Genomic DNA, 12,132 nt, shown 5'->3' with positions numbered 1-12,132 from the left:
AAGCGAGAATTAGGAAAAGACAGAAACGATTTGTAAGTATTTTAAACTGACATTAGGAAAAAACAGAATTAATAGACTGATAAGTATTTTTTCATTATTAATTCAAAATCTCAAATTTGAATCATAAATATAGAGAAATTTTGATATGGAAATATTTCATTCCGCAAAATAAAATTTCTCGACACAAATTCAAATTAGTCAGACCTCAACGAATAACACCAAGAAAACCCAAAAAGAAATGAGCAAGGTTCGAAGAAAATTTACTCTTATAGTCCTTCCCAGCCTTTGAAGCGAGAACCATTCAAAGTGTAAAATTCAGCTTGCGTGTTAATCTAACCAAGTGGAAAAAGAAGAAAAAAAAAGTACAAATACTAATAGTTAATTAACGATGGATCTCGAGTTCGAGTATGGAAAAAAATAAGTTTGAAGCACTGACCTCAAAATAGGCCATGCAACACCATACTTTGATTATAGTATGATTTTCATACAAATATCGAATATCGGATAGAAAAAAAAACTTATTAAATATAATATTTTTATTTAAATTTTCCATTGGATTTCAACCATTCCCTACTATTTATCTTTTGAATTTTTCACACATTGAAAAAAAAATACATTTAACAACGTAATCGTAAGAGTGTTTATCTAAATCATTTTACTTTATTTTTTCTTAAACATCTTGCTTAATTAGCACTTTACAAATTAAAACAGTAAAGGTACATTTTAATAAATAATAATTGACTTTTTTTAATAATAAGTCAATTAATTTAAATAAATTTCCGTCAGACAAAAAAGACTACTATCTTTCTCTTCCTATCTACTAAAAAAAATGCATTTTGTATTTTGCCATGCTTTTTTAGATTTTAAACTCAACAATTTTTTTAAGTGCTTTAAAACGGACTTTGTACATTTTCAAATGCATTTTAGCTATATATCTATTTTTATGTTGTGAAACGTGTACTATCTATTATTATTGGAATTAATAATTAATTCTTTCATCACGATTCATAATGGGTGTCTTGACAAAACGAATTTTGGATGTATACAAATTGTAACGGGTGTAATTAAAACCATATTATAGAAAGTTGTTCGTTGGCTGTTTTGTCCTAATTAAGTCATTATATTTAAGCATGATTTTAATATTAATCTGATAAGTTAAGCCTTTTCTTATTAATAGTATGCTTTCTTTGAACCAATATTATAATAAGTTTAAGGGTCATTATTTTCAGGTTCCTAAATAGTCATGCTTAATTGCTAAAATATTATGGAAATCATATCAGCTAGTACAAATAAAGCGTGTTATTATTAGTATGCTTTTGTTGAATTGTTACTATAATAAATTAACTGATAGTGATTTCTTGTTTTACAATAGAAATAAACTAAAAACACCAATTGTATAAAAAAAGTTTGTTTTTTTTTTAAATTCATCCTAGACGTAATAGTTTGAGTAAATCATTTGGAAGTAAGTTATTGTAGGTAAATTATATTCATATAAAATAATGTATAATATTTAATTTATAATTTAGAAATTTATATAATATATTTTTTTTATATAAAATAATACATAAATTTTCACGTAACTAATCTTATTACTAATAATATTTACATAACTCTAACTACCACCAATCCCATTAATTTGTTAATTTATGATTGTTGAGTCGGCAAAATTAGGTAGACGTGTACTCAAATTTGTTCTATATTTTGGAAAGTCTATTCTTAAAGGAGATTTTTATTTCTATTTAAAATTCAAACCACTCCATTTATCTTTTTTCCAAAAACAGGAAAAAAAATGATGCTCAATATTACAAATTGTAATATATTCTTTATTATATATATATAATATAATGAATACGTGATAGTCACAAATTTGCACACTTCTCTTTCTTTCTTTTTTTTCAACTTTCATTCAATTAATTGGTATTCCATAACTATTATGATTCATAATCTTAACAACTTGTTTGGATGTTTGTTAAAATTATTTATTTTGATTATTATTCTAAATTTTATTGTATTGTATCATTAAATTTTTTTTGTTGGATAACGTTGGAAAGTTTAATTTTGTGTGACGATTAATTTGATGTGATCGTGTGTTTTCTCATTTTGTCTTTATTTACTCTTTCATCTTTATCATACTTTTTCATAGTAGCTCTATCATGTGTTCTACTTTTCTCGTAAGTTTATCGTTCAAATAATAATAGAGAACGATACATTTTATCTAAAAGTTATATTCATTAAAAACAATATTGTATATAATAACACAACACAATATAATATACTATGAAATAGTATGTAATAACCGTCCAAACCGAGTAGAAGCACAGTACAATTATTAAAGCAATTTTGTATATTATTGGTTAGGTAAAAATTCCCTTTAATAGTGTCATTATAAATTTGTGAAGAAATGGCAAAAAAGAAAAAATATAATAAATGGTATGAAAAAATCCAGCAGCTGGAAAATATTTTAGACAAGACAGATGATTACAAAGTGGCATTTAAAAACCCCTTATTAAACTTCTTCATTTCTCCATCTTTCACATTGATCTTCCCCCTTCTCCGTTCACCCCTCCGCCGTCTAACGCCGCCGCCACTAGTCAAAAACCACCTCTTTTTTATTTTCTCTCTTTTCTGCATCAATGGTGTTAATGGGAAAATGACCATTTTGCCATTTCCTTAATCTCCTTGTTTTTCAGCATATTATAAAGTTTCCTACTTTCCCCAAAACTCTATTTATTTTATATTACCATAAAGACTCAATTTTTATTACTTACCAAAACTTTTTTTTTTCTCTAACTTCAAGAAAATTCTTTTGGTTTCATTTTTAAAGCTATTTTCAGGTCTTTCTTCAAAACCCCACATCCATTTTTTTTGTGTTTATACAACACATCCTCTGCATAGATACATGTAAAATACAATCTGGGTGTTGTGAATTTTGTTTGAATTTTCAAATGTGGATTGATCTTTAGTTCAATTGGAAAAATTGGGGAGTGGATCAAAATGCGTGTAAGGGAAATGCATCCACTCTGTTGTATAACATTAGAGACACCGGAGATCGGAGACCAGTCGCCAGAGCCGACGTTGTTACGGACTGGCTCTTCTGTTGTTTACTCTGGATCTGACATCAATGCTGGAGGATCCGATGTTGGTGGAGTCGCCGGAATCTTGTACAAGTGGACTAATTATCATAAAGGGTGGAGATCCCGGTGGTTTACTCTCCGGAACGGGATACTTTCTTATTCGAAGAATCGCCGGCCAGACCATCTAGCCGGAGATGACATCAGGCTAATCGGGAAACTCCCCGACAGTAACCCCAGTCGCCGGAAACATGGGAAATCCGTCGGCATTGTTCATCTTAAGGTACAAAGGGGCAAAATGGTGTTTTGGGATTTTAGTGTAAAGATTAAAACTTTCTTCAATGGGCAAAATCTTGAATTTTAGATATCTGAGCCAATTTGATCGATTTTTTTTTTCTTCAATTGTCCGATGGTTAATGAATTGGGTTTTAGTCATAGTTGGAAGTTTTTACAGTGCAATTTGACTGGTTGTTAATCCATAGTGGGTCACATCAGCAGGTGAAAGATAATAAGAGAGAGTTATAGGCCAAGATAAGGCTAAAAGACTATTCTTTTTCTAGTAGGCCTACGTTTGTGGTAAAAAACTATGACAAACATGGTCACTTTTTGAGGGGTTTTTTGTTGTTTCTTCCTTGAAAAATCAGAACTTTTTTCTTCATGTTTGTCATAGAATTAACTTGGAAGTGATCCATTTGTCATCTTCCTTAATGAGTTTCTTTCTTTCCTTTTCTTTGCTGTTACAACATGAATGGTTGTGGCAAAGTGGGGTTGAAAGTTATGTTATTTTCTTCATTAAAAATATTAGTTGTAATAGTAGCAAACAACCAAAATAATAGTGAATTCTCTTTCTATCTCTAATAACTTATTTTCTCTTGTGTACTACTTGTAGTTATCATGACTTGAGAGTTCATTGAAAACTTCATTATTTTAAAGAGAGAATAAGGAAAACTGGGGAAGGATATTCTTCTTCTACAATTGCTGGTTAAATTATGACCTCACTTTTATTCTATATTGTAGAACTTGGCTTCTTTGATGTGTTGATCTGTTAGCTCTCATGATATCTGTCTTCTTTGGTGTCTTGATGTATCTTTATCTTATATCAGTATGTTTTGCTAAAATGACAGTGCCAGTTGTCTACTAGACTAGCAGTGGCCTCTTTCCTTTCATTGCCTAGATATTTTGACCTATATTTGGAGCTGGAGAAATTGATAGTACAATGAGTTTGTCGTTTGGTTTGCTACGACACAAGTCATTTCTTCGACCTTTCAGTTCGTAGTTATCGTGTTTTCCCTCTAGAATGTTTTGTCATGCTTTTTATAGTATTTTGTCATGATTTCTTCATTCCGTTATTTCTTTTTCTGTTCTACCTGGATTTGCCTTTCTTGAACCGAGAGTTTGTCGGAAACAACCTCTCTACCTCCCAAGGTAGGGTAAGGTCTGCATACCCTCTACCCTCCTCAAACCCTACTTGTGGGGTTACACCATGTATGTTGTTGTTGTTGACTGAAGATATTTTCTAGGGAAAACACTTCCTATGAATTGAGGAAAATGACTACCTCCACTTGTTGACATAAGTCATTTTCCATATAACTTACTTGATTTTTATCTTTGTTGCACTTGCTCTATCCACAATTATTAATGTTTAACACAAAAAAGTTTCACCAAAGCACTCTTTGATTTGGTAATAACATTATTTTCTATGGCAATCCTTTTTTTCCAAAAATGTTTTTCACTCAACGACCAAACATTTCCAAGTTTTTGTTTTCATGGAAAATGATTTCCGTCGTTCCAAACACATTCAATGTAAAAATTGCTTTTTCCTTTAACCTTGAGATGATTGTGTGGATTCCTTACAGGTGTCATCATTCCGTGAGAGCAGGTCTGATAATAGGCGATTCTACATATTTACAGCTACCAAGTCTCTTCATTTGAGGACACATTCAAAGAAAGAACGGGCTGCATGGATAGAAGCTTTGATATCAACAAGAAATCTTTTTCAGTTGAGACCGTTGAATGATAATCTCAACCTTTTGCAAAATGATGTATCTATATCTACGGAAAGATTGAAAAACCGGTTGCTTGAAGAGGGCATTGGTGAGGGACTTGTCCAGGACTGTGAGAAGATCATGCTATCGGAGTTTTCTGAAATTAAAGGACAACTTAAAAATCTCTGTGAGGAGCGCTCCAATTTGCTGGACACGTTGAGACAGTTGGAGGTAACTTTATTTTATTTCCTCATAATTTACACGTGGAAGTGAATGGAACCAGGCATGCAAATCAATAAGGAGTATAGCCTAATGCATTTGATTCGATTTTATTGGGAATATCCGTTTCTCTAAAGACCATTGGATTTGAAACTGCGACCAAACGTTCTGAAACTATCTGAAGTAACATAGAAGTTTGATTTTCCAGTGATTTTGGCTAAAGCTAAGTTAATGTCATGAGAAAGGCCATTGTGCATTATCTTGGTAATATGCTTTCCGGATCATCTGAGAATAAGATCCATAGTGACTTAGATTATAATTTTTAGAATTCTCTGGTCATATTGGAAACAAAGGTTTCAAAACACGTCGTTGTTGTGACTTTTAACTACAGTTGTGATACATTGTGTTTCCTCTATGGCCCTTATAAAGGTTTGTGTCTTCTCAAGATGAATTGCCGATTGCACCTAACGGTTTGCTCTGACTCATTGCGAATAACAATAACAATTATGCTTCAATCCCAATCAAGTTGGGTTGGCTATATGAATTCTCACTGACCATGTTGTTGAATTTATTTTTACTTTAGCTCAATAACTATATTACTAAATATAAACAGCAAGTACTAGAAATTATTTATATTATCCACTAGTATATAAAATTCTGATAGGATTAGAGAACTTCTAGAAAGCATGAGACCTAAAGAAAACGACTAAACGTACTGATATGACTAAAATATATTCCCAAATGATTGGTATTGCCTATAGAAATATAATCTTCTGTTCTTCCATTGTATCCTATTTTTCGCTAGGTACATCAAAGAAATTGTGGATCTTTTGAGATAATTTTTTTCCATTTGGTGTTAGGTCTACCTTGTTACCTTTTAATACATTCATTCACCTAGGCTTAACTCCTACATACAGGTGCATCTGGAGGTTAATGAAGGATATGACCAAATCATTTAAGGGATTTTCTCTTATTTTTTCATTGAAGCGTGCTACTTGCACCTTTTGCTGAACATTTTTAATCCTGTCTAATCTTGTATGACTTCACATCTATCTTAGCATCTACATCTCCACCACACTCATATTTTGGATGTGGTGGACTTAAACAACCCAAATTCACTTCCATATAACATTGCTGGTCTTACACGGAGTAACCGTTTTGCAGAACTTGCCTTTTAAACGGTCCCTTTATTACATAACATCTTGTAGCAATTCTCCATTTAAGCCATCATATTTCGATTTTCTATTAACATAAAACATCTTAATCTATAGTGACCTGCTCACTGCTTCAGAATAAATTTGAAAGACTGTTGCAGATCCTCTTTTAATAATTGACAACCAGTGTTCTTTGTTTGGGGGAAAAAAAAAGAAAGAGAAGAAAATTGACTGGTAGTTTCCCAATGTTATGTCAATCATATATAAGTTCAACACACAGTCATCTAAAACTAAAAGAGTCTGGTTGTATGACTTATTTTAGGCACCAGACAGATGTATTTTCTAAACAGGTGTTCTCTACCTTTTTCATAGCCTCTCTGTATTTTCATGAGCTTTCTGCACATATATCCATAAAACTTCGTCAGTTATGCAATTCTTTAGTTTAAAACTTATGAAAGATTTCAGTGAGGTCGCAATCGCATTGCAGGATGAATTAGTTCGGTTGGTCATATTACTGAATTTGCTTATCTCCCCGAACTTCTATTTAAGTTGAATACATGAAGAATTGTTGCTGGACCTCTGATCCATATAAATTTTAATGCAGTCATGTTACATGAGTTATCTAACTTTGTTTCGACGATTTGTATATTTTTGTAAAAATGAGCTTCACTATCTCTAAATTGCATAAGTTTTGCTTTTGAAGGCAGCTAATATCGAAGGTGAAGCTTCCGGGGTTCATGATGGTGAATTCCAACTGATGAAGCAATTCTCCAGTTTAGGACGTGGCAAGTATAGTGGTATGTTATACATATACTTTCATCTACTTCTACCTGTACAAGTACAGTTAAGTAAGCAAACCACACAAACAAAATAATCTTTCCCTTTAAAAGTTTCTTCAACTTTTGACAAATCATTGCACATTATGATATCAAATGAACTAATTTGTATGAGTGCAAAGTTTTTGAGGTTATCTTCCACTAATTTTCCTTTCCCGAAGCATATTGCAGCAGAAATACCAGTTGTTCTGCTAATATTTTTGATTTACGGCCTCATTATCAGCTCTATTTCACTTCATTATGCCGACTTCGTAGTAGTTGTAAAGAGATAGGGATGCAGCAAATTGTTTGCTCCTGTCTTTTACAATTTCTCTTGCTTATGATGTACTGGAGTTCTGCCACACGTCACTAAAATAGTTTCAGTTGCTGTACCTCACATCATATGTTCAAGATGCTGAACTTATCTTGTATATTAATAGAACTGGAATATCATTTGACCTCATACATTTCATATCAGAATATAGTACAACTGAATCGTCTGATGATATTGAGAAACAAGAGCTTGATGAAGCATCAGATGAAGAGGAAGCCAACTATCTTGATGCAAATGAATGCTTTTCTGAACATCATACATCTGGTGGGTCAGTAGTTGGGGACAACATGGAAAACAAAACCATTGATGCATCTGCTCAAGCACAGGTTGTACGCAGAACGAAGCTTCCAGATCCAGTTGAAAAAGAGAAAGGGGTTAGTCTTTGGGCTATGATCAAAGATAATGTCGGGAAAGATCTAACAAGAGTTTGCCTGCCAGTGTATTTCAACGAGCCAATTTCCTCCCTACAAAAGTGTTTTGAAGATTTAGAGTACTCATATCTTTTAGATAGAGCATATGAACATGGAAAATCGGTATGATCTTTAATACTTTCACCTCTTGTTACTACTAGAACATGACTAGGCATTTGTGTTTACGTTCTTGCTTTCTACTCTAGAAGGTGCTTATCAGGCTCTTCTAAATTAATGGTTACATGAAGTTGATATTGCTTGAATACTATTCAGATAATTTGTTACTTGCCACATCTTTCATTTAAGTAGTAAAACAAGTAGTTTTTCTATTAGATAAATGTTTAGGTATTGGGAGGCGAAGAAAAGGTCTATCTACTATCTCCCTTTTAATCATTCTATCAGAAAAAAAAGAAAAGGAAATGTAATTAGTGAATCTTCTTTTGTTGGGGCAGTACTGGTTGTATACTTCTGGCATGCAAAGATGCCAACTATTAATTGCTAGGTATAAATTTGTTTGTCAGAATACACCTTTTTTTGGAATAATTGTTTCAGAATACAAATTATAATCTTTTGTTTTGATGAACAACACAAGTTATAATCTTATTTAGATAATATATTAGTCCTCGCATGGCAGCTATGGTTCAAAACTTGATATTGCGTGTATGAGCCGAATTTAGAACTTTGCTTTTATTGCTTTCTTGCTTACCCCCTAAAGGTTTATATAAACTTGTTTTCTCTCCCTTGGAGCAGACTTCTTTATTAGCAAGTTTTTTCCAATTATATTTACATGATGTAGAGCAATTTTTGGTTAGATGTTTAGCATTATGTTGATCATCATTTGAATTGTCTTGCTCTTCCAGGGGAACAGTCTTTTAAGAATTTTAAACGTTGCTGCTTTTGCTGTGTCTGGTTATGCTTCAACTGAAGGCAGGAATTGTAAACCTTTCAATCCTTTGCTGGGAGAAACCTATGAAGCTGATTTTCCTGAAAAAGGAATCCGCTTTTTCTCGGAGAAGGTATTTTATCGAGAATATATCTTGCTGTTATATATTGTATTGATTCTAGAAATACTGGTTTGTATCTGTGCATGCAACTTTCCCTTGCAGTACTATTTTGTCAGCAAAACTTAGTTTGACGTCAAACAATTCGTACCCACAAAAGCGTTTCATATGACTACGGCTAAATAGTAGGCTTCTTCATATTACATTAAGAATTAGCAAATACTGGATGTACCCCATATCAGATCTTACACCACCTGTATGGTTATGTTTCCAGAAAGAGTCCGTGCAACATAGAACTGAATTTTTTTTTTTTTTTTTTGTAGTAGTGTCTTTAAGGTTGGACATAGCATGATGTGAGATTGAAGGGTATGCCATATTTTAAACACGCTTGGTGGTCACGTCACTCCATTGCAGTTTGTTTTCCGTGTTAAGTTTCTATGAATTTGAGGATTTACCTTTTTCAGCTTCTCTTCTTAAGTAATCGAGGGAGCTTATTCTGTGGAAAGTTTTTTATTATAAAAGAGACAAACATTGTATAGGAGAATACAACAAAAGAAAACATCTTATATTTTCTTAGCTTTTGCAACCAAAGTGATTTACTATGAAAAATCAGTAGGCGCACTTGGTAGTTTAACTTACCGAAGAAAGAATTTTAATTTGAAACACGGGAAGTTGAACCTGAAATTTCTTACCTAAGTCTCTGATGCAATGAGTTGATATGTATGATAGTAATTAGCCAATTCTTGAAACAGGTTAGTCATCACCCAACACTTATTGCCTGTCACTGTGAAGGTAGAGGATGGAAATTCTGGGCTGACAGTAATCTTAAGTCAAAATTTTGGGGGAGATCAATTCAAGTCGATCCTGTTGGAACACTTACCTTAGAATTCGACGATGGGGAGATCTTCCAGTGGAGCAAGGTAGGCAGAACATCATGCTGGTCATTGAGCAGTTTACAAGATAGTTTGGTTCCTATTGGAGTTCTTGTTTTGTTTGCTTAATTCGAGACTTTAATATCCTCAGGTCACGACAAGTATCTACAATCTTATTCTTGGTAAGATATATTGTGATCATCATGGGACAATGCATATACGTGGCAATCGTCAGTACTCATGCAAGCTCAAGTACAAAGAGCCATCCATTATCGAGCGTAATCCTCATCAGGTAAATGAGGAGAAATCCTGTAATTAGTTTAATAATGTCTTATTATTGCCTACTCCTCTACATACTTATATGTCTATACTTTGTTGTACTATTGGCTGGATAATTACTACTAAACTCTACAGGTTCATGGATTTGTTGAAGATGTCTCTGGGAAGAAAGTTACTACATTATTCGGAAAGTGGAACGAGAGCATGTACTATATCAATGGAGAATGGGCCAGCAAGCCTAAGGATTCATCTGTTTTATCTTTATTGTGGACAAGGAATAATCCACCCCCAAATCTCACTCGATACAACTTGTCTTCTTTTGCTATTACACTGAATGAGTTGACACCAGGACTTAAGGTACAACAGCGTGTTAATGAAACTTCATGTGAAAGATCAATATTCTCTTTTCTGTTCAGCTAATTGTCGTTTATAGCCTGTCTAATCTGTGTGTTTAATCTTGAATAAAGGAGATGCTCCCACCTACAGATTCAAGACTCAGACCTGATCAGCGACATCTGGAGAATGGGGAATACGACAAGGCAAATGCAGAGAAGTTGCGGTTAGAGACACGGCAGAGAATGGTATATCTGCTTCCACTCGAGCCTTCCTCATTTTTTCCTGTGTACACATTCTTTTTTTGACTGTTTATTGTTCTTATTTAGTCCGCAAAATTGTTTTCAATATGATAACTCAAACTTCTTGTGTGTCTGGTCATCTCGTTGGGTTTGTCACTGTTACGAGTGGAATCACAAATTTGTATCCTCTGGCCCTGTAATCCTCCCAAGTTCCTAAAATCTTCAAATTGTCACATAGCAAACTTTAAGCCAACATTATGAATCTCTATTTTTTGGGTCTAAACAAAGAACTTTCTCTTTACTTACAGTCCAGGAAATTACAAGAGAATGGCTGGAAACCTCGATGGTTTCAAAGAGAAGGTGAAGATGGGACTTTCCGGTATATGGGTGGCTACTGGGAGGCAAGGGAGATGGCTACTTGGGATGGCTGCCCAAATATTTTTGGCGAGATTGATCAAGATCTCCTCAACTCCTTTGAAGGATCCTGATGTTTTAGAAGGTATATAAGGTATGAGAAACTACTTTTCTACTTAAATTATGTGCTTTTAACACTTGCATTTCCTAGCTATTACTTTCACATTCGTTTTAGAAAACAACTCAATGGCTACGTGATCAAGGAGGCTCCACTTCTAGTTATTCGTTACCTCTTTAAACACTGTTATCTTGACAAATTTCTCCCTCGACACATACTTGTCAGAATCATATCATGTTTGCTGTAACCTCATTCTTCTTTGTTCCCATCTTATGAACACATTTAGCTAAATACGAAATCTCACCTTCAAAAGTTTCCTCTCTGCCTCAGTACTATAGTTAAACCGGAGACCTAATCTTGACATATTTTACATGCATGTTTTCTCAATCTTTGTACAGGGATATCAAAAGGCAATGTGGGTACATTTTTCATGGACCTGAAGATTTGTAGATTAAAGACAACACCTTGAGCAGAGTATTATCGGAAAATTCTATAGACGGATGGAGTATGTGGACAGTCCGCGACTGCCCAAAATTTTTAGTTGTTTAAAGTTTGTTCTCAGAGGTTGATAAAAGTCAATCCTGAAGGCTTTTTTCAGCATATAGAGACAATCTTGCAAAGAGTCAACGAATCGACGAACGATGGAAGCAAAAAACTAGAGGAGGTTCCTTACTAGATCTATGCATCAAGCTGCTTTGATCAGGCTTCTATTTTGTGTTGAAATTGATCGCATTTTCATTATGCTTTCATTTTCTTTGGCTAGGGATTAGTTTAGGTTGTTATTATTATTATTATTTGTACTCTTTATGTTGAAAATAAAAAATAGCAAGAAAAAAATGTGGATGTATTAAAGAAGTAAACTGAGCACAAATAGCTTTTGTAAAAACCTAATGTAGATTAGTGCTACACATGTGGAGATATACACAAAAGAACTAGCTTCCTGGA

At 33.5% G+C, this 12,132-nt stretch overlaps 1 protein-coding gene across 2 annotated transcripts; it reads left to right on the top strand.

Moving 5' to 3' along the window:
• Positions 1 to 2,546: 2,546 nt before the first annotated feature.
• LOC125826469 (oxysterol-binding protein-related protein 2A) lies at positions 2,547 to 12,132 on the top strand. Of its 2 annotated transcripts, none has more exons than XM_049505808.1 (11): positions 2,547 to 3,354; positions 4,928 to 5,287; positions 7,133 to 7,226; positions 7,723 to 8,111; positions 8,849 to 9,004; positions 9,742 to 9,909; positions 10,013 to 10,153; positions 10,276 to 10,497; positions 10,611 to 10,721; positions 11,024 to 11,223; positions 11,586 to 12,132. In XM_049505808.1, the coding sequence occupies exons 1-10, from the start codon at positions 2,995 to 2,997 to the stop codon at positions 11,201 to 11,203; spliced, it is 2,181 nt and encodes a 726-aa protein (XP_049361765.1). In that variant the 5' UTR covers positions 2,547 to 2,994; the 3' UTR covers positions 11,204 to 11,223; positions 11,586 to 12,132. The 2 variants fall into 2 exon arrangements, with proteins under 2 accessions (XP_049361765.1, XP_049361764.1); XM_049505807.1 differs by having other exon boundaries at positions 10,608 to 10,721.

Source organism: Solanum verrucosum, unplaced genomic scaffold, assembly GCF_900185275.1.
Source record: "Solanum verrucosum unplaced genomic scaffold, falcon-dt-bn FXZP01000060.1, whole genome shotgun sequence".
NCBI lineage: Eukaryota > Viridiplantae > Streptophyta > Magnoliopsida > Solanales > Solanaceae > Solanum > Solanum verrucosum.
The sequence above is the reverse complement of the archived record's forward strand: the minus strand, read 5'-3'. Positions and strand labels throughout refer to the sequence as shown.

Bases quoted from the DNA above. Each gene is read 5' to 3' on its own strand.
- LOC125826469 (XM_049505807.1), top strand. From the start codon at position 2,995: ATGCGTGTAAGGGAAATGCATCCACTCTGTTGTATAACATTAGAGACA. The intron at 9,910-10,012 runs GTAGGCAGAACA...TAATATCCTCAG, and splicing joins AGATCTTCCAGTGGAGCAAG to GTCACGACAAGTATCTACAA. The intron at 10,154-10,275 runs GTAAATGAGGAG...TAAACTCTACAG, and splicing joins TCGAGCGTAATCCTCATCAG to GTTCATGGATTTGTTGAAGA.